Consider the following 20,405-nt stretch of genomic DNA (forward strand, 5'->3'; position numbering starts at 1 on the left):
AATAATTCGTGTCTTGCAGTACCCGAATCATTACCGTAAATTACCTTCGTTTGCGTTTCTGTTTCACCTATTCTGAGTGTGCGATATCCGTTTCTTTTTCTGTTACCGTTGCCTGCTATGTATCCGGTATAATACCCGTTTCCGTTCCTGTTACCTTTCCCTGTTTACAAGTTCGTCAGCTTTCACGTTTCAACCGTTACATCTGACTATGAACGTTGAGCACTCTTCGCTCAACGATGATGATTTTCATTATTGAAAGCATTTTCCCTCTTACCTAAATACGAGCACACTATTGTCGTAAAATAGTGAGCATCTTTCATGGATGTGAAATGTCGAAGAAGGAATTTTCAGTATGGACTTTCTGAAATAGAACAGCCGTAGCTCTCCTTTCTTTATTTTAAGTTACTTTATTATTTTTTTTTTACTGAAAGGTGCCAGAGTGGCACTCGTTCCACTACTCGTTCCATGTATCATGACGTAACATGCAGCAAAGTGTCGAAGTGGTACATGGAAGGCTATGTTCGCTTGAGCATTGTCCGTACACATACATCTCCTATAAAAGTATCACGAACATAATAAACGTAAGCCATATATACTGTATCATGAAGATTGCAGACGAGTGGTTTATCCAGAATAGAAGCAAGGGGGAGTGGGGAGGGGGGGGGTGAAAAAAAAGGGAGGTTATCATTGCAGTTGCGCTGAAACAGCTCCGTGTATATCGTTGCCGCCATGTGCCTAAAGCTGAAACAAACTTTCGGAGTCACTTCCCCCCTTTTTTTTCTTTTTCTTTTTAGAGGGTGCACATGAAAAAAAAAAAAAACAATATGAGAGGGGCATCTCCAAACATATAGGGGGCGTTGCGGGAAAGGGGGGGGGGGGGCTAAATCCCTGCTGTAAAGCATGACAATCTGAACAACTGATATACGACCACTGAGAAATTCTACTCAGGGGTTCCGCTGTCACGTTTCCTGAAATTTTGGCGCAGCTGGTCATGCTTATTCTCGCACACGATGAAATGATGAAATGATCCCGCGTCAAACTAAATTATTCGGTTGAACAGTACTTCTGCCTACCTGACTACTGACAGGTGCGGATGTGTCCTGGCTTGTGTTAAACGACGTGGATTTGCTCATGTCCCTGATGCTCTGTCCCTAGACTCCAGCAGCTGTGCGAATGCGGGCACTGTGCCACAACGAAGCTGTTCTATTCGATGCAGTAGACATTCAGTGAACACGCGGGCCAAAAATATCCTGCTGGCTCTTTTGACTGCACCCTAGTTTTAGCAGTTTCTTCCCATGATCCCGTTGAGTTATTTCCGCGCCTCTGCAGTGCTAATCACGTAACTGTACATATTTTGCTGTGGCACAGCTGCGGATGTCGTTCGTCGAAGAGGAGGTTGTACGGTGCTATTTAAATGTTGCGAGTGTACCGCTAACTAGGACAGACCCATACGTTTGTGTGTGCCAAATAGTAGCACACTTGACTACACTACTTTTTAATGACAAACAAATCATATTTAATGCGTGGCCCAGCTGTTCATCCTGTAATAGCCACGAAAAATGGAACAGTTAAAAGCATCAATATAGTTTAATTGGACGAGCTTTCAGACGGAGTCCGTCCGGAAAGCTTGTACAATTAAACTATGCTGATGCTTCTAACTGACCGTTCCATTTATTTTTCGTGGCTATTCGTTCCTGAACTTGACATCGTTTTTATTTGCATTTTTTTACTTCGCCGTTTACTTCCTGTAAGGCAGAAAATATCACGGCTAGTGGCTTTCCCTTTGTATCGGGCAGTGGCGTAGCACAAGCTAGCCCTCCAGAGAGAATTTAGCTCTTAGATCGCAGTCGTATTTTAGAATATTTGGTATTATATTCTAAATCTATCCTATATGCTAGAGCTAGTCTTTATATATTTGGCAACGGGAGAAGAGCGCCGCTAGTCGGCTCACACAGATCTTACCCTCAGCAAGGTGCTCAACGCGGTTGATAGATGGCGCCGCATATCCGCGGTCTAGGAAACCAAAACTAAAGCTGCGCATGGAATTGTTCTGCGGATGTTCTGAGGCTGAAACACATAGAAAGAACAAATACATACAAAGTCTCAAGTGCCTAAGAAATTAATGAAAAAAGAAGGAAGTCACTGGAAAAGGTTAGCCAGCTGTGTCCTACAGCTGGCTAACCTTTTCATGACTTCCTTCTTTCTTCCTTCTTTCTGCGCATGGAGATCGACGAACTGAACACCACGCGTGCTTTGCTTGCTTTATCGCCAGCAACATGTCTGCATATTTTTCAGGACAGAGTCAGAGAGAGGAGGAATGAAAATTTATTCCCCAACTCTCCCATTAAAGTCATCCAATCCACCGTGGTCTTTCATGGATCATATAGTTGCCTCGCGACGCAACGACATTAAATTATCATTATCTTCTGAATATTTCGGGACGGACGGGGGGGGGGGGGGGTACTTGAAAACGTACACACGCTTTGCTCTACTTTGCTGCTTTCGTTCGCGGGTACCCGACACAGCCATGGCGGAAGCTTCATGTTTCAGAGGATACGAAATTTAGTTCATTCACGGAGACCACGATTGATGTTCTGAAAGTTACATTTTTATTAAGGTGAACGACGAAGAGGGAAAGGATAAGGAGGAAGAGTATGGCGAATGAAATAGAGATTTTCTCACATGGTTGCATGTAAAAAATGGCCGTAATGTAGATTGCAATGCCGACACTTATTGATTTATGCGTTCGTGTAACAATGTGTTGACGTATTTATGCACTGCAACCATTTTGTTGCATTCGTCGTTCCCTGTCAACGCTATTTGTTTTTACCAAAACAAACACGCAACCTAGGGCGACAAAAAGCGACATTTCCATGTCCATTTGGTGTAAATAATTACAAGCTGTACAGTCGCGAACACGATAAATAAGCGAAACGATTGGAATCACAGACGATATGCCTGCCTATGACGAATGAGCGCGAAGAAGTGGACACTGAATGGGGGGAGATGTGTCAGTAGTGCAAGTCTGTCCATGAATATTGTTGGATGCTATGCTCAGATGAGAGAGATGATGTCGAGGTATATACATCACGCAATCAGCCCTGCTTTGGCATACTGAAAGCTTTCATGTGACAAGAAAAGAACGACAGCTTTGTGGTTATAAGGGGAAGAGGACATGCTTCCTGCCAGTCACGCTGCAGACCAGTTGCTTCGGTGCGACTGCACTTCTAGAAACACAGATGAAACGCATGTCCAAGAAACACACAATGACATTTAAAATAAGGCTTCCGCATATCCTTAAATGAATAACAGGTGATATCATTCTGATGACGTACATGGAATTCCGATTACCAGCACATTTATAACTGGATAATCCTCTGTAGTTCTATTAGCTGGAAAGTTAATTTTCGTAATCATATAACATACTTACGAGAAATCCACCCACATGGACCCACGTACCCGAACAGGTGGCCCAAGGCGATTGCCTTCATCGCCAATCGCAGTTCCTCAAAATATCCAAGGGTTAGCGGTTTATTAAAACCAAATACAACTAGGAGGCGAACGGCAACCTCGTGTAGGGTGACACGTCGAATTTTGACCGATAGGCGCCATGCTAGCCGCCGCCTTGACAGCCATGTGCGTTCTATGTGGAACACAACAAGGATAGCCCTAGTCACTCCAGACAGCCCCAGTATGACGTCGTCGAAGGAATGACGCACCGCCGTGAACGGCAGATGGAACAATGGGGTCGTTTCCCTTTCATTACAAGTGGGATGAAAAGGATTGTCACTTTAAATCAAGTGGTGTGTGGATACTGTCAAGCCAACCCTGCCGGCATGCTTCTACGTGATCAGCACTAGCATCTGCAGTCAACCTGCACTGTGCGTGTTTTGTGGTGATCCACGGGATCTCGAGGAGTTGCATTACATGAGTGCAAGTTGTTATAGCCTTATAGGAGAATTGCAGAAGGTTTGTAACGTTTTAAATGTGAAGGACGGAGTGAGGAAACACAAGAGACAACTTGCACGATTCAATAAAGCGTTGAAATATGTTCTAGGATCAGTGTGAAACGATATGGCTTCTGGCATGTGATCTTATTGGTTCCGACTTGACTAGTATCGACTAAACGCAACGTTGTAAGTTCTAACAAAGGCGTGATCTGCTTTGGGCGCTTCCGGCTCTTAAAAAATGGTAAGACTCGGTACCGTGACGCCTGGTGCAGTTGCCATTTCTGCGAAACGAAGAACTGCGAGGCTGACCCTCCTACGACGTTAAACCCTTCGTTCTACGTAATAATAAGCACGACTTCACGGTTATGAAGAAATTACGTCGACGCTTAAGTTCGAACACCCAACAGCGTTACGGTGCCTGTCAAGTTTCATCGACATTACTAGTCAGGTAAAAAAAAAAAAGTCCTGTCCGTACGGTTTTCATGTTCAGTATGATTACAGTTTGCGCCACTCCTGCCTTTGGAAGGCGCCAGCTGGCGTTACGAACAGCCAATTTCTTTTGCAAATCCCACCACTCAGCGTAACAGTCGAGAAAGCTACGAATAGGCGACTCTCTTTATATCACGTTTTGCATGACTTGTAGGTGGCGCATCTAAACTCCAACATGGCGGACGTATCCAGGTTGTCGCTTAGTTTCGATTTTGAGATTTCTGAATTGCAATGTTGATTCTCGATGCGTTGAAGGCGAACGAGTATTAAACGCTGCTCATATACTTCTGGAAGGCGTAACCGAGTTGTCCAAAGATAAGGCTACAGTTGCGTATTATTTGCGAAGTTCCGGTGTGTTTGATCAACCACTCTTCGTGAATGTGAATTTCACGTTTACCGGTTGAGAGGCCGAAATAGCAAACAGCGAGTGACCTGCGCTGCATAGGAATGTCAGAGGCATGCAAGCACACGACATCTGTGCTGATGCTGTCTTACAGATAAGATCTTCAAAGTGTGTAGCGCGTAGTACGAATGTAGTTTAGAATTTACAGGGTAATGTTGCGACACCCGTTTGTCACTGGTGCTCATGTTTTTGGGAAACCTTAACGAAGCGCCGTATTCTTTCTGCATTCTTTCCCAAGTGATTTGACGCGCTGATTCAAATGCACAGTTATAAAACTGACTTGGTATACGTTTTCGCGCTATCCCTTGCGCTTTTTTACACATAATGGCTACTCAAGTTTGAAACAAACTTGATCTGTTTTGCCTGTTTTGCTTCCCTTCCTGACGTGAGCTGCACAGAAGTGTGCTTCCGAAAAAAAAGAAAAAGAAAGGACGTTCATGAGATATGTAGGCAGTACCGCTCCAAGAGCTCTGTCACACATACACGGGCATTGCTGATGTAACAGGTTTGCTGATTTTGAGTCGCTCAATCCATCTCTTCCGAGGATGCGTCAAAGTAGGCGGTATTCCATGTGTGGAAAGAAGAAAACACGGAAAGACAAACTGGCTGTCCTCTCGGCGCGCAGAGTCGCATTCTGGCACAGAACAAAAGTCGTTTGGTTTAGTTTGCTGCTCGTTGTCTGTACTGTCTCTTTCATCCATGATTTCAAGAGCAAAATACAGGTGCAGCTCAGCGACCCATGCGAAAAGCAGCAGCAACTTCTCCGCAAGTGAACGCGGTGTCGGCCTTGTGTCCCTGGATCGGCTTAGTCCCGAGTTTCACCGCTGTGCGGCGTCGATTTGGCGAAAAACGCGAATAGGTTCTGTCCACAGAGCAACATCTGTGTTCCCAGAAACAGGATGTCACATCTCAGCTACGGGTGAACAACCAAACGCTATATAGGCACATGCGAGGAAAGCTATCATTCTGTGCACGGCCCTTTGCTTGCTCCAAGGGCCGTGTTCTGTGGAACTTGCATTGTCTGTTGATGATGGCATTTTCTAATGTACTATCCGCCACAAAATTGCTCTTGGTATTACTCATTGCAAACGCAGTGTGCACTCTGGGAAGCATCACTGACAGGATGCTGTGCTTCGCTATTTATTTGCTACAAATAGGTGATACAACTATACCTGGCAAGACGTAGAGTGATGTGTCGCTGACAATGCTCAGTTGAACAAACAAGTCTGCAGGCCACAGGAGAGCATAAGGTGCTGATTACTGATTTCTGGTCATTTTGCAGAAACTGATATGGTCATAATACAATGGATAAATTGTGGGCAAATCACGTTCATTTAGCCTTCTCTGGTATATCGTGTCTGTAACCTGACAGAGCATACTGATGCCTTCCAAAATGACCGGTTCCGACAGTACCCACTGCACCGGGTCTTGTATAGTATAGTACCCACTCTACAGGTCTCCATCGCAGATGTCCCGAGTTGTACGTAACTCGTTACAAGTAACTCGTTACCCAGTAACCAGTTACTTTTTTCGGTAACGAAGTCACGATTAGTTACTCTTCTAAAAGTTGTAACTAATAACGTATTCAGTTACAAAAATCGGTAACTCGTTACTCACGTTACTCGTTCCTTTCCTTTGTTTACGCTCGGCTTCAACGTGGACGACATGGTCAGTTAGTATGTGGAAATTCCTGAAATCTCGTACGCTTCTAACACGAGGTGACCTGACCTTTATGTTCAGCTCTTGGGAGCCTCTGGTCGACCGTCACTCTTTTGTTGAGTCCTAAGGTGACCCACATGACGAATGCATCAACACTTCCCGGTCGTGTCATTGACCATGAAAGCATTCTTGGAAAAATACCCTGGATTTGTTTGTGGGTGTAGGTGTTATCTCCCAGCAGCTGCCAATGGATATACTAGAGTAACTAAGCTCGCCGAAACTCGGATCCTGAGATGGCACTGTCAATCTCTGCTGATTCGCCGTGTTGTTGTAAACTGGGTCCACCCGACGTGGACCACGAAATCCCGGGTTTATCACATGCAGCTCGCGCGTGTCATTGGCCTACCAGCGTATCCCGGGAAGAAACCTTAGTCCCCGTATTTTCGCTCCCGCCTCCACACTTGTGAGCTCCAGTGAGGATCACTCGTTGGATTATAAGATGGCACAGATGATAATCACGTGAGTGTGGCCTGGGTTGGACGAGACGTTCAGGCTGAATGCGGCAAAAGGCGATGGGAATGTAGTATTTTAGTGTCTTCTTTGCTTTCCCAAACTAAAATGACAGAGTGCATCCCACTCGTCGCATTCGAATTTGGAGAAGCGTGCCCAGGTCAGCGTCTTCAATATTTTAGTTAGCTGTAGCAGTTACCGTATCGTGGATTACACGTTAAAGGCACTGCTTTCCACGAATCCATCGAATACCTCGTGGAGCCAATGCCGTGTTGTGAGGCCCGAGAACCTTTGTTGATTTGATGGCTTACAACGGGGGAGGGGGGTATGTTTACTGAAAGGAATGAAAGGTTAGCTATGCAAAGAGCCAGCTTATACAACGGCTTGTAGATGTTGGTGTAGCATTTATCAGAACATATCAGATATATCACATATTTATCAGAACATAAACGCACAATATCGCGCTGACGTGTAGCCTCCTAACTGTGGTGCCAAAATAAGGGAATAAAAGCAGCTGTTGACCTTGAATTCACAGAACAAAAAAAGAAGCAAAGTCAGCCTCGCTACTAATCAGGCGCATCCAACTCATGCATCAAACAAAGGTGGTTGTATTTGATGCAACCATGTCTTTCCACTGCAATTTTTCAGTCTTGCCACAGAGGCTCTCTCGAGCAAACGCACCAAAATAACCGATGCCCATTTCGAGCGCCAACTATTCTTCAAAGCAAATTCCATGGAAATTGTCGGACCAAATGAAGCACGTGTCAATTTTGATATGGTTGTGGCTCTGTAATAGCATGGTAACGTAAAAGTAACTCGTTACTATCGAGTAACGGGAACGCGTTCCTTTTGTTACTTTGGTAACGGGTAACGTATTTAGTTCCTTTTTTTCGGTAACGTGTACAAGTCTGCAGGTGTCCATCATCACTATAACATGGCGAAAGGACACCATCGATTACGTTACCCCTCAGTACATAAATCGTACGGGGAGGGGCTAGAAGAAAAACTGGAGAGAGAGAAAGAGAGACAAATGGGGGAAGGCAAACGATTTGTAAGGAGGCGATGCCTTATCCCAACGTACAAGTCCGGGAGCCACCATTTTAGTCTAGATATGGCCACTGTCCTGCAACGCCACTCCACCCTGACATTTCTGGCATTGAATCCAAGTCGTGTCTTTCCTCTGGGCTACATACTTCATGTGCTTCTTCATGGGAAGGCTACTCTGGTTTAATACTTCATACTTTTTCACTATGGAGTCCATGTGTGAAGTGCGTTTGTCTTGTCTGCTAGGATTGCTCAATATTCCGTAAGTAAGGGGTGTCGTACCGCGTAAAACGTCTACTGTAACATGTGAGAACGGTGTACGGAGCTTGTAGGAGATGGTGCAGTTTCTAGATCTTATGAAAATTCTATGGCCGCTAAGGGTTTTGGAAACTCTGTGGATGCTATTTGTGGGGTCACCAAAAGCATTCACAAAAGCACGCTTGCCTGCTCATTGGCAACTGTGGCAATGAGCAGCGTACAGATGTGGTCAGGTGGAGAGAGGACAGCAGGAAGGAGTGGATGACAGTATGCGTCCTGAGCCGACTTCAAACGGAACTGTGCCCACGTTTGTCTGGAAAGTATTATGAAAACCCAGGGAAAACCTCAGAGAACACACAGCCGGTGGTAGGATTCGGAGCCCACCACCTCCCAGTCTTCAGCACGACCTTGGCTACCACCAACGACCGCTCGTCCACGCTGCTGGTACAGTTACGTAACATATTCAAAAAAACACACAAAAAAAACAGCGCTTTAAAGGCGAATTCTTCCTTGAATGCAAGTATGGCAACACTACTGGTTTATGCTTATACAGTTCCATCTATTCTGGGTCTCTAGAGATTAAGAATAGAGGGAACTGTAGAAGCAATCTCTCAGTTTCGCCTTCTCCTTCTCTATTAAACTTTCTCGGTGTAAAAGGTCCTGCATGATGGGAATAAACCTGTTGTCGTGTTCGAGAATCTGCCATGTTCGTCTGTGCGTTCCTGTGCCCCGGGGTTACATTTTTCATTATATTTTAAGAGAGCGCATAGATTACGAGGGCGTGCCGAAAAGTTCTCGGCCCGACCCACTTCCAGATATGCAAACGCGATCTCTTCATCGTAGACAGAAAGGCCGAGACGAAGAAGAATAAATTGTTGGTTTATAACGGGAAGCGTTCATTTTTGCTCGGGCTACCAACAGAACCATGTCTACTACAAGCGTGAAATTTTCATTTCAAAGGTTGAACTTCGGGCTGCCATGGAGTTCCTGGAGACTTCGTGTTGTGTCTGTCCTTTCGTGTTCCCTAATCTCGGGGTTTTACATTATGCATGAAGTTCCTGTTCATGCACGAGACAGCTCCCAGGGAAATCTATGAGTTCATGAAGCAAATATTACGTGACGAGTGCCTTACTCAACCCTGAAGAAGTGGTGTATCAACTTTCAACGTGGGGATTTCGACGCCGAAACCACCGAAAGATTTGAGAGACCTCCAACGGTGTCAACACCCGAAATTGGTGATTGTGTCTATGACCTCATTTTGGCAGATCGGCTAAAACAATTGCGAAGACCTTACGCATATCCAGAGAACACACTGGGTTTTTAACTATGTAGAGTTGGGCATGCAGAAGCTGTCAGTCAAGTGGGTGTCGAAATGGTTGAATGCCGATGAGAAACAACTCCGAATGGATGCCTCAAAGTTGATTTTGCAGCGTTTTGAGCGTTCTAGTCACACTTTTCTTGAGCGACTTGTTACAGTTGATGAAACATGTGATGTTTCAGTACGGAACAGAACTCTTGATAAGCAAATACTTGACTCGATGCCATAGGAAACTCAAAGAGACGCCGGGGCTCACGCGACTATAGCGTAATCGATGATGGGGGCAAACGTCTAACAAACCTCAAACAAACAAAAAGGAGCACATACGAACCATTGTGCCGCTTTATGCTTCTGTGCTGGTATCAGCAGCGCATAAAGTGCGCAAAGAGTTGCATAGCCGTCCTCGTTATAATGTAAAATGGCCTAAGTGAACGGCCAACCTCTGTTCTTTCTCAAGGCAGGATTAGAGTGGAGGCTCACATTTCACACAAGCCGCATACGCTGTAGAAAAAAAGGCAAATATTGTTTTAGGAAACGTCTGTACTTCTCTCGGTAAGGATGTTGCATCCATATCGTGAATGTACAAAACAGTCAAATGACAAGGAGCTCTGCACTCGACATAACAACTGAAGGGCGTGCGTACACGCTCAAATTGATAACAAAACATTTTACGCACTGAATATATATAATAAAATACAAAAGTAAACTCTACAAAAGTAAATTGTAACTAACTAGTTACCAACTTTGGCTAAAGTAACTGTAAAATGTAACTGTAACTAAGTTACTCGAGTACTGTAATACTGCAAGTATACTGCCGTTTTCCAACCAGGAATTCTACAAATTTTGTCATCTCACATACAGCCAGGATGGCCTATAGAGTAACTCCAAACGTGGTGTTAAAGCCCATGGGAAATTATTTTGTTTATAACACGTCATATAACTATGATTGGACACTACAAGTCCTAAACCAAAGTTATCAGCAGTTACACTTATTCGGCTTTTTTTTTTCTTTAGAAGGTAACTGTAAGTTAACTAAGTTATTTTAACGTGGTAGCTGGAGCTGGAGCTAGTTACATTGCAAAAACGGTCGCTATAGCTCAGTTGCTATTTTTGCAGGCTAACTGTAACTGTAACTTGGTTGCGTTTCTTACCCATGACTGAATAAAATTCGGGTAGACTGCAGACTTGTCATATAAGGCCATGGTCTCGCAGTCGCAGTCAATCAGAAAGACCTATTGGTTTTCTGTAGTGGAATATTTGCGTCTTCTCGAAATCATGGCGTAAACTTCGATGAGGATGAGGAAATTTGCAACTTAATTTGCGGCTCACTACCCCAGGCCTCACTGGTCCCCATGTCATATGGAATGATGAAGTGACTGGTGGATAACGACCCAAGTCCGTCGTATGACATACATAAAGTTTCGTGCGCAGCGTAACATCAACAGCAATAATACTAATCCAACACTCAGCGCATGAACCTTTTATGACACGGTAATGTCATTGCACAAGGTATAGAAGTCACAATATAAGTTGAATTTGGCTAAATCACGTCGGCGAAAATCAGTGCCCTCAGAAAGTGTAGATATGAACACAGTGCTTGAGAGTTGGGCATAATATTGGGCCAGGGACCTATCACTGATGCAAACCTGAGCGGTGCCTTGTTAATGTTTTTTTTTTTTTAATTTCTTTCTTTCTCCCGGTCTCTCTTGCATTAGGATACAGATTACAGTTCATGATCATATGCTCAATATCTGCCAACATGGGAAGAGCATTCCATCCAAGAAAAAAAAAGGTGGAATGTTCTACCCATCTCGGTAGAGCTGTATCGCGACCACATTTCTACTCAAACCAATTTTACCTTTTAGGTATAACTGCAGAGTAGAAACAAACTACAGAGTTGAAACTGTCGTTCTACCAGCTTGGGTAGGAAATTCCACCTTTTTTCCCTAAGAGAAAACGTGAGAAAGAGGAGAAGGGAAAGGGGCGCCGTCGCTTATACCCGCGGAGGAGAAGGCGCACGTGGATATTGGCCCGAAATGGTAGAAGTACTGTCGTTCTACCAGCTTGGGTAGGAAATTCTACCTTTTTTCTTAGAGTGTGCGACCAAGCCTGTGCATAACAAGCGAGGTGAAGGCCACTCCGAGATGAAGCCTGTTATAAGACTGGGGATCTACTACTCGCATGACAGTACTGGAAGGAACATTCTAACCTCACTCCTGATGTGACATGGGCTTCCCTATATCCCCTTCAGAGAGGATAATTGGCCCGTTGTACGAGACTACGTGTAATATATATCCAACTGCCGCAGCTCTGTCCGTTCCCTTATTCGCGTGAGTATCACAGAGACCAGGAATCCACTGTAGCGATACGCGATGATCACTCTTTTCAAGGCATCAGTGATTTCTTGAAGGGTGTCCGTCACCATACAGAGGCCAGTGCTCCACGGACATATTGGAGTATGCAGTTTTTGAGTCACTCATAATGCATCACCCATCTATGTGGATTGGAGCATGTTACTTGTGACAGTAATAAAAGGATCGCATACAATTCTGGGATGTTGACAATGAGCGGTGCGAAAAGCGGTACCCGTGCAACAACGAACCTGCTGGAACGACACAGAGTGCCGTCGCGCATTGAGGACTGGAGGATACATCGGTAAACACCGCCGTGTGCGTAGAGTACTTTCTTTGCGTGATGTCCATCATCAGTTGTTTCAGTACTGCTGTTGGTACCTGATCCCTCCTGACCTTGAATGCAGCAATGGAAAGAGAGAGAGAGAGGTGCTGGAAGAGGTCTGTGGAGGCTTTGAAGGCACTACTGGTTTGACTACAAAAGTAGGAAGTGAAGGTTTTACTGCTGAAATACATCCATAGATGCAACTGCGCTTCCAGCTGTTCTTCAAGACCAAGGGGTGACATTGGCCAATAAACTAATCTGCTTCGGAAGTCTCTGGTAGGGTGGCCTATAGCTAAAAAATGGCAAGTTTCAGTTTTTGGATGTATAGCGCTGTTTCTTAAACATCAAGCACGTAAACGACACTGTTTCGCATATTTGTGTCTAGCCCATGTTGTGAACTTCTGGAGTGTCGTGTCGACTGTTTTGCTGGTTCCATGTCCTTACAGACGAAAGTATTGCCGTGCGCACATCCCGCGGACAATGCCTCATATAGTGTATGGTGTTCCCCAAGAAGTACCAGAAGGAAGCGTCTTCATTCCAACACTGTTTAACGTTGTCATGGCTGGTGTAAAATAGGTAATTCCTCGAAATATCGCATTATCCATGTATTTAGACGATGTTAGCTTTGGACAGCAGGAACATCATGATCTGCCACTCCGCGCTACTTGCAACGAGCATTAAATAACATCCACAAATAGCTTACCGAATTTGGGATAGATCTTTCTCCAGAAAAATGCGTCGAACTCAAGACGCAGCGACGGATTTCCGCTATTCAACATCACTCTGAGTCTGGACGGCGCTGTAACCAGTGCTTTTTCCTTGCCGTTCATAAAACCTTAGTGCGGGCGACGGTGCTTCGCAACCTTCCAGTTCTCCACAGAACTGCTACAACTTCATCGGATACCATTCGAAGCCCTTTTCCTCGTAGCCTTCATCGACATCTCGGGCTTCCAACAATGGCTCAGACACGACAAGTTCTGACCGAAGCCCAATAACCTCCAATTAAGTTCAAATTAAACAAGGTGCAAACGCCAGGACACGAACCTGGACCCTTCTTTTGATTTCCGGTTAGGTATGCTACCAATGCTACCGATGCAACATCGCGCCAGTAGGGCTTTCTCCTGTAAGTTAGAGTGTCTCAAGTGCAAGGAGGACAGACAACAAACCACGCTGGTCCGATTCTCTCTTTCATATTTCGCACTCACTCACTCACTCGGTCGGACGCGAGGCAGGCGGCATCTAATGTAAACAACGAGAATTAGCTGAGGCAGGCTGCAAAACATGGACGACACTAACACGTAAGCCTCGGACGCCCAAGAAACAATGAAATTCAAATAAATAAGCTACGTTATCACTTCCGACAAGTGGACCCTCCAAACTGCCGTCACTGTGGTGATTTAACGTGGAATACCCGTTTCCATTCCCCGTCTTGCCAACCTTTCAGGACTACGCTTACAGAGCTAGTCTTTAAATAAGTTTGGCTCTCGCCTTCTCATTGAGATGGAATCCGCCTTTTCAGAAAGAGCTGGTGCCACCGCTCGGCTAATTGGCGAAGTAGAATCGTCGTGAATTATGGGGTCAATTGAAACCATGTGCGTGTTGTCTCCGTTGGTCATAAAGGGTTAATTGGACATAACCTGAAGTTCATGGAGCATCCGGGATGCAACGTCGTACCTGGGAGGTACTCATCTGTCATCACAGGCTGGAACAAGGTTATTACCGGTGTTCCGTGCCCGAGCAGCGAGCAAATACTGGACTTCTTCCTCTGCTGTGGTTCAGTCGTTTGCAGGAAACCCAAAAAAGTAATAATGGTAATGGTGCCGTAATGTTCCACGTAAGGTTTGTCTGACTATAGTATGGCGGCATGTTGCACGTGCCGCAGGGTAGGACTGCGGATAATTTCGATCACCTGGGGTTCTTTTGACGTACGCCGGAAATCTCTGACACACGGTGCTCGAAGCAATGTCAAACTTCTTCCCCTTGCTGTACCTTGCTCTGCAACAGCTGAACGAACGTGTTGTTACCATTTTTATCAAAAAGTCTTTCGCTCCATAAGTTCACAAAATGTTGCCTCTCATCGCAAAAACGTGCAACCCGATACCATGTGGATACGAATGGCAGACGACAGATTACAGCCATAGTCCCGATAGAATGCGCTACTGTCTACTGTCTTGCGCATGCTCCGTAACAAAACATGAAATGACCCATTGCTTGGTCCAGAGTCACATTCAGCTCACCAGCGCCATGCCCTAAAAGTACTGCTCACCTTTCTGGACACTGCAGGTACTCATTCCTCACCATGAACCTCATCATTATATCTTCACCAAGTTACCGCGAGTAATGGGATAGAGTATTGCCTATCGCGATGAAACACCGCACTCGTCGTGATCCAAATGAAGTGTTATGTTACTTCTCTGCATGACAGACCATATGATGGCCCCATCATTCCGGATGCACATGAAGATTATTTGGGGTAGATATACCTAGCATGACAATGGCTCCAGAAGTCTGGGCGACATACAAGAGCAGACCAGGAACTTACCTTATGCTATTGCATTGAAGAGTTTGTGGATGGTCCACTACAGACAGAAGCAGGCGACCTGTTGGAGCACGAAGTGAGGTCGTTTATTTAAGGTATCATGCAACAGGTGCAAATTATGCAAGAGGCAGGTCAAGGGCAAGTGCCGGCGAATGAGAGACGGTAGCTCCTCTGCTATTGTCAGCGTACAGCTTGTGCACATTGTGGAAATTACGTTACGCGCATTTACACGTTACTGCTATACCAACATCGGATACTTTAGTATGTGGTCCCTATGCTTCGTTACCGGCGAAGAGAGCTTTTGGAAATCGATCATCATTGTCATCGGATTATTCTTGAGATTTCCAGCGTTGATAAAGCGTGCGTTGTCCATGCACTCAGTGGGGCTTCCACATTATACGCCCCCTGGTGTGGGTCGCGCTACGTTGATCTGTATTTTTCATTCCTTGTTTACGCTTTTGCCGCAAAGGACGGGTGCCTTTACTTTTCTCCCAGTTTATGGGCCCGTTCTTTGAAGCCAACAACACCTATTGACCTACACGAAAACATTCGTTGTATGCACTAACGGTACTGTCGGTGTACGGATACCATTGGAAATGCCGCGCAAATCCGGAATATCGCCTTGCTATACTTTCCCATGTTTTCTCTAAAAAAACGTGCCTATACCGCGAAAATGTGGGCCATGCTTCATCTGCTGAGAATCTTCCGAGCTCAAAATGCCATTAATAAATCTCACCATGCTTCCGCTCACCTGGTAAGGTGGCATTTTTTTTTCTCCCTGTTCTCCCCGAAAATTCAACTGTAAGAAGTAGCAAGGAGGTCCACCTGGTTGTGGACCTCGCGGTTTTTTAGTGGCTTAAGTGGGAGGGCTCTCTGAACCTTGGGGCGCGACCCCGGATAAGGACGGGCGGATTGAAATTAGAGGTCTCTAAGCCATGCCTTCGGCACTCTTTTTCTTTTACCGCATCTCGCAGCGGCGTGGTCCTGATTGGGGCAAATTGGCTACTTTTCAAGCAATACAAAGCGGCAATATTTCTGAAGGCCCACGTATGTAATGCGTCATCTTGTTGTCTGCACTATACGATTAACAGAGGCGCGAGTCTGATTATGGGTCATGCCTCCTTTTTTTTAAAATTATTATTATTATTTTTGCTACAAATGTGCATCAACACCGCCCGCTCCACATATGTGATGTGCGATAAACACGCGTGTGGAGGATATTGATATGTCACTTTTGGGAGAATATGGAAATGGGTGCCATATTTACAGCGTTACAAAATTATTCATGTCAACTATAACCATGACAAAAGAAAACTTGGTTTTAATTCTGAACCAATACAACAAGACAGTGCAGTCGTCTGTTTTCTGGCAAAGGTGGCCAGGTGTGGGGATATACTATTGCTAGTGTTTGTGGTTTTCGGCATTTGCCGAAAATTGCCGAACCCCCCCCCCCCCCCCCACCCCCGAATGAATTTTTTTTTTGTCAAGTTCGGAATATTCCGAAAAAAATCCGAATATGCAGTACCATGTTAGCTGCCATTCTTTGAACAGTTAGTGCATCGTACGCTATCGCCTTTGCGTACGTAAGGGATAGCGTTGGTGGTCCCGTGCACGCGCAAAACGGAAACAGAGCCTCGCGCAGCGCTCAGAACCACCTCGCTATTCCTAACGTACGCTCAGGCGATAGCTAACATTGCACTAAAACTCAACGCAATAGTCTATTGCGTTGAAAAAGGAGGTTTCGATAGTAAATTCCATTGAATTTTTTAATGCAGAAAATGCTTAGATGTTTTACACACGCTGGTGCAGCAATTTCTTCAATCCGATGCACTATACGAGGACTAGATAAAAAAATGCTCACGATAAATCTGAAAACAGTATAAGGCAATCGCGACGTTCCTTTCAAGTACCTGATTTCGCGTTGCTGAGCTCGAAATTTTGACAGGGGCTGTCAAATCTGACATTTGCTTCGGTCCGCGGGTTTTCCTCGGACGTTATTTGGCAAATATTGGAAGTACCCTAGGATGCACGACTTCCCCAAGCAACATGTCAGCATATCGGTAGGCAGCACTCTCCGAGTCTCTTCGTCAGCTGGACTCTCGCCCTTTCTCCCTATCGAAATTGCTTGGTCCCTGGCCCAATCCAGCCCAGCAACGCTCTGCGCTCAAAGCTCTTCTGACATTTCTGGACACCATCAGACTTCGATCGTTATTGTGAAGGGGCTCGTTATTTTATTCCCCCCATTCCATCCAGCAATGGGGTAGAGTATCGCCTGTGGCGATGAAACTCCCCATTCTCCAAGGTCGCAAAGAAAGTTGTTGTTGTTGTTATCGGTAGGCAGACCGTTCGGCCATGGAACGGCACAACCAACCAACAAACCAACCAGCGCTGGCTTCAGCTGTGTCCTGCCGCTACAACCGCTACCGCCTCATCGTCACTCCCTCCCAACCACGTAATGCGGTCAACTGCATAGACACACAGTTTGGCTTGTGGTTGGCCGTTGCCAGAAGTTACACTGCTTGATGGAGAGTACCTTCAACGCACGTGGAGTAAGCGTTGCACTGCGAGTGACGGTCAGTACGCACTTGCTTGATCGTTACTCACATGCGATCTGATATGCGCACGAGCGCTTGACCTGCACGAAATTTGAACACGTGCCGCAACAGATATAATCCAAAGAAGATATACTTTTAATAGGTTGTTGTAGCACGAGACCAGGGGTGACAAAGTGGTGCAATGGCACAAAAAACAGCGCAGAGAACAGTGGTGCAATGGCCTCAGGTGTGTTGTTTGTTGTCGCAGTCACCATGTAGAGGAGCAGCATATTTCCTACTGAGAACTGGGACATTCTTGAAAAGTCGACTGTACTGACTGTACTTCGCAGCTTCTGCCGGTACACGATGTGACGGCCAGGACACATGACAGTATAGTGATTCTATAATCAGATACAGAGAAATGCAACTGACGCATTCCAAGCTTCAGCATCAACATGCTGGGCACGTCATCAACGCACGTACAACGCGAGCTCTGTGATCCATCACGCAAACAAGACACGCGCAGTATCGCTTGCACATAAGTAGCGACCACTCACATCTTTAATTTAGATCATTTGAAGCGGATCGCATTCACGTCTTCAAGAAGATGGCGAAGAAACTTTTTCCTCCAGTAATCCGCTATGACAAGCTATAGAGAGCTCTTTGGAGCTTTAATAGGGTGAAGATGATTATCGTATTAGGAATGTTGGAATGCCTTCGACAGGCCACTGCTTACCTGAGGTGCCATGTAGCGAATACGGTTTCTCACTCAGAGTATGTGGTAGACTCTTTTGGGAGCTTTTTGGAGCACTTTGGAGCAATCGCTGCCTCTTTGTGCACGAAACCTAGATGTGAGAAGAGACGGCCAGAAATAAGCAGCGTTCGAAAACTGCAAGAGGGCAACGGACATCATTAGGTATGCGGGGCCCCAGCGTTTTCCCGTGGTACAGCATTTCTTATGAAACTGCTAGTTAGTTGTTAGTAATCAACGTCTAGAATACTGTTAGAAAACGACTAGTTAGTAACCAGAGGCTAGTTGGTTAGTTTCGTTGTAGCACAAATTTCGTTATGATTGTTATTTCTCTCGCTTTCTCTCTCTCTTCAGCTTCGAACCACAACCTTGCAATTTGTTGTTCCACTTGACTACAAAAGATGTCAAAAAAATATATACCTGGAAGAGTTCAAACAGAATTCAAAGCGAAAGTAATTACCCTATAGCTAACAAACGTATGATGGAATCATATATTTTTCTTAGTTTACTGAAATAACTCTGGAAGACAAAAATTTGACATGATTTTTGAGCACTCTACGTAACATTGACGAAAGTTCCAACGTCTGTCGTATCAGCGGTGTGAATGCATGGACCGTCTGGCCGATTCGCCATCCCGCTGCATCTCGCGATTGCTTCTTTGCTTTAACTCCAAAAGCGTTTGACAAGGAGGGAAGTTTCTAATCAATTGGAGGTGAATGCAGCAGCACAGCATTATGTGACAAGACATGACAGTTTTGTCTCTTTTACTTTTTTGGAGATGAAAGAAACTTGAGGAACAAAGTGTGTGTTAAACTTCGAATTGAATATGTGAAGCAGCTGGCTTTAGGTCATACCATCATTCCCCAGTTGCAGCAACCCCTCTTTTGCTCAGACTTTACACGTAACTGGCAGTCAACCTCGTGTTTGCTCGTCTTACTGTCAGAGGGCCACAAGCCACAGGAAGTGCATTTTTACAACGTACACCGTCTGCACCGGAACAGGAGGACCACGCAAAAGAGATAAATTTCGAGTCATCTTCTCCATGTTCACGTCCCCTATCGCGTGCTGTCGTTGCGTGTGGCCAGTAGTGCTGTTATCGCTACTGTGCCCCGAGCAATGAGTGCATTACGCTTGGCATTCGGTACTTTAAGCTCTCTGAGTAGTCAGTGGCGCCTTCCGCTAGAAGTGAGGATGAAGTAAGGGCCACTCGCTAATTGGGTCCTTAAACTGTGTTGCATGCGCAGACCCAAGAATGAAACCTGCAGCCAGCTACCGTTTCCTCTCGTTACGGAGCGGCGCTGAGTAACGACACCTTCCGATAAGGACAGCACGCCCCAGGCATCCATTAACGAGCAGCTGCCCGCTGTCCGGAAAATGCCCGCCGTCACTACTTGACACCTCTCTTCGCGAGCGCTGTTTTATGGGTAAAGCAAAGGAACCATGGGAAAAGTCCAAGCGTGCCCACCAGTTGAGCTGGTCAGCTACTAGGAAATAAAGTCACTGGGACCCGGAAAGTACCGCAATCGTTTTCTCTTTGCCACCGCAGCACAGAACTATACTTGAGTGGTTTCCTGCGACCAGGGGCAGCATAAGGGGGGTTACAGGGGTTACTGTATGGACCCCCTGAATTTGTGAAGAGGCGCAAAATTCCCATGGAGGTAAGGCGCCAAAGTGTTATCTCAGGTGCCGCATGGGGAGTACACCCTTGCCACAGATCTCCTTCATAGCTACGAAGGGAGTGAGGAGACTACTTAACGAGGGCAATGGAGGATAATTGTACACTCCAATGGGAGTGATATATGTAGCAAGGATGTACTCCCCAAGAAGGAGTTACAACAACACCCTTTTTCTTTTTTTCTTGTTTTTAGAGTGTACGAATAAAATGCCATAAACTCTTCTCCTGAATCGATCAAATTGCCAGCATCGTCAAGGCTTTGTCGATTGATGCGGTAGAAGGATGCACAAGGATGTTTTAAACAACTAGCAGTCTCATGTGTGCCGTGAGCTGTAGTATCGAAAGCTGCACCCACAGCGCGGCGCATACAATTCCAGGCTCTCTGGTTCTCGTCCGCGGTGACCGCCTTCGGAAAAGCCGCAACAGAAAATATTCATTCATTTGCAAATACGCAATGTACATTCAATCCATACAAGATGAAAACAATAAAGCATTTGCCACTTTTGTCATTCAGCCTGCTTCGAATTTTTGGGACCAGAGACATGAATTGGTGGTGGCGGTGGGGCATGGAAGGGAGCGCCGGTTGGGATGTGGGGTCC

At 45.6% G+C, this 20,405-nt stretch overlaps 1 protein-coding gene across 4 annotated transcripts in view; it reads right to left on the reverse strand.

The window, feature by feature from the left end:
- The window catches only part of LOC135377678 (ranBP-type and C3HC4-type zinc finger-containing protein 1-like), a 102,200-nt gene that overhangs the window by 6,066 nt on the left and 75,729 nt on the right, over window positions 1–20,405 (reverse strand). For 3 of the 4 annotated variants that reach the window (XR_010418176.1, XR_010418177.1, XR_010418175.1), the window contains exons 2-3: window positions 18,117–18,225; window positions 14,850–14,907 (exon numbers count right to left, since the gene is read on the reverse strand). Coding sequence is in view for 1 of the 4 variants with exons in the window: in XM_064610269.1 (XP_064466339.1) it covers window positions 1,074–1,133 (60 nt within the window). In the remaining 3 variants the exon portion in view is untranslated. Of the gene's footprint in view, window positions 1–1,073; window positions 1,216–14,849; window positions 14,908–18,116; window positions 18,226–20,405 lie in introns of those variants that run through there. The other variant, XM_064610269.1, reaches the window with a different exon arrangement.

The sequence above is a fragment of the Ornithodoros turicata genome, chromosome 1, assembly GCF_037126465.1.
Source record: "Ornithodoros turicata isolate Travis chromosome 1, ASM3712646v1, whole genome shotgun sequence".
NCBI classification, from domain to species: Eukaryota; Metazoa; Arthropoda; class Arachnida; order Ixodida; family Argasidae; genus Ornithodoros; species Ornithodoros turicata.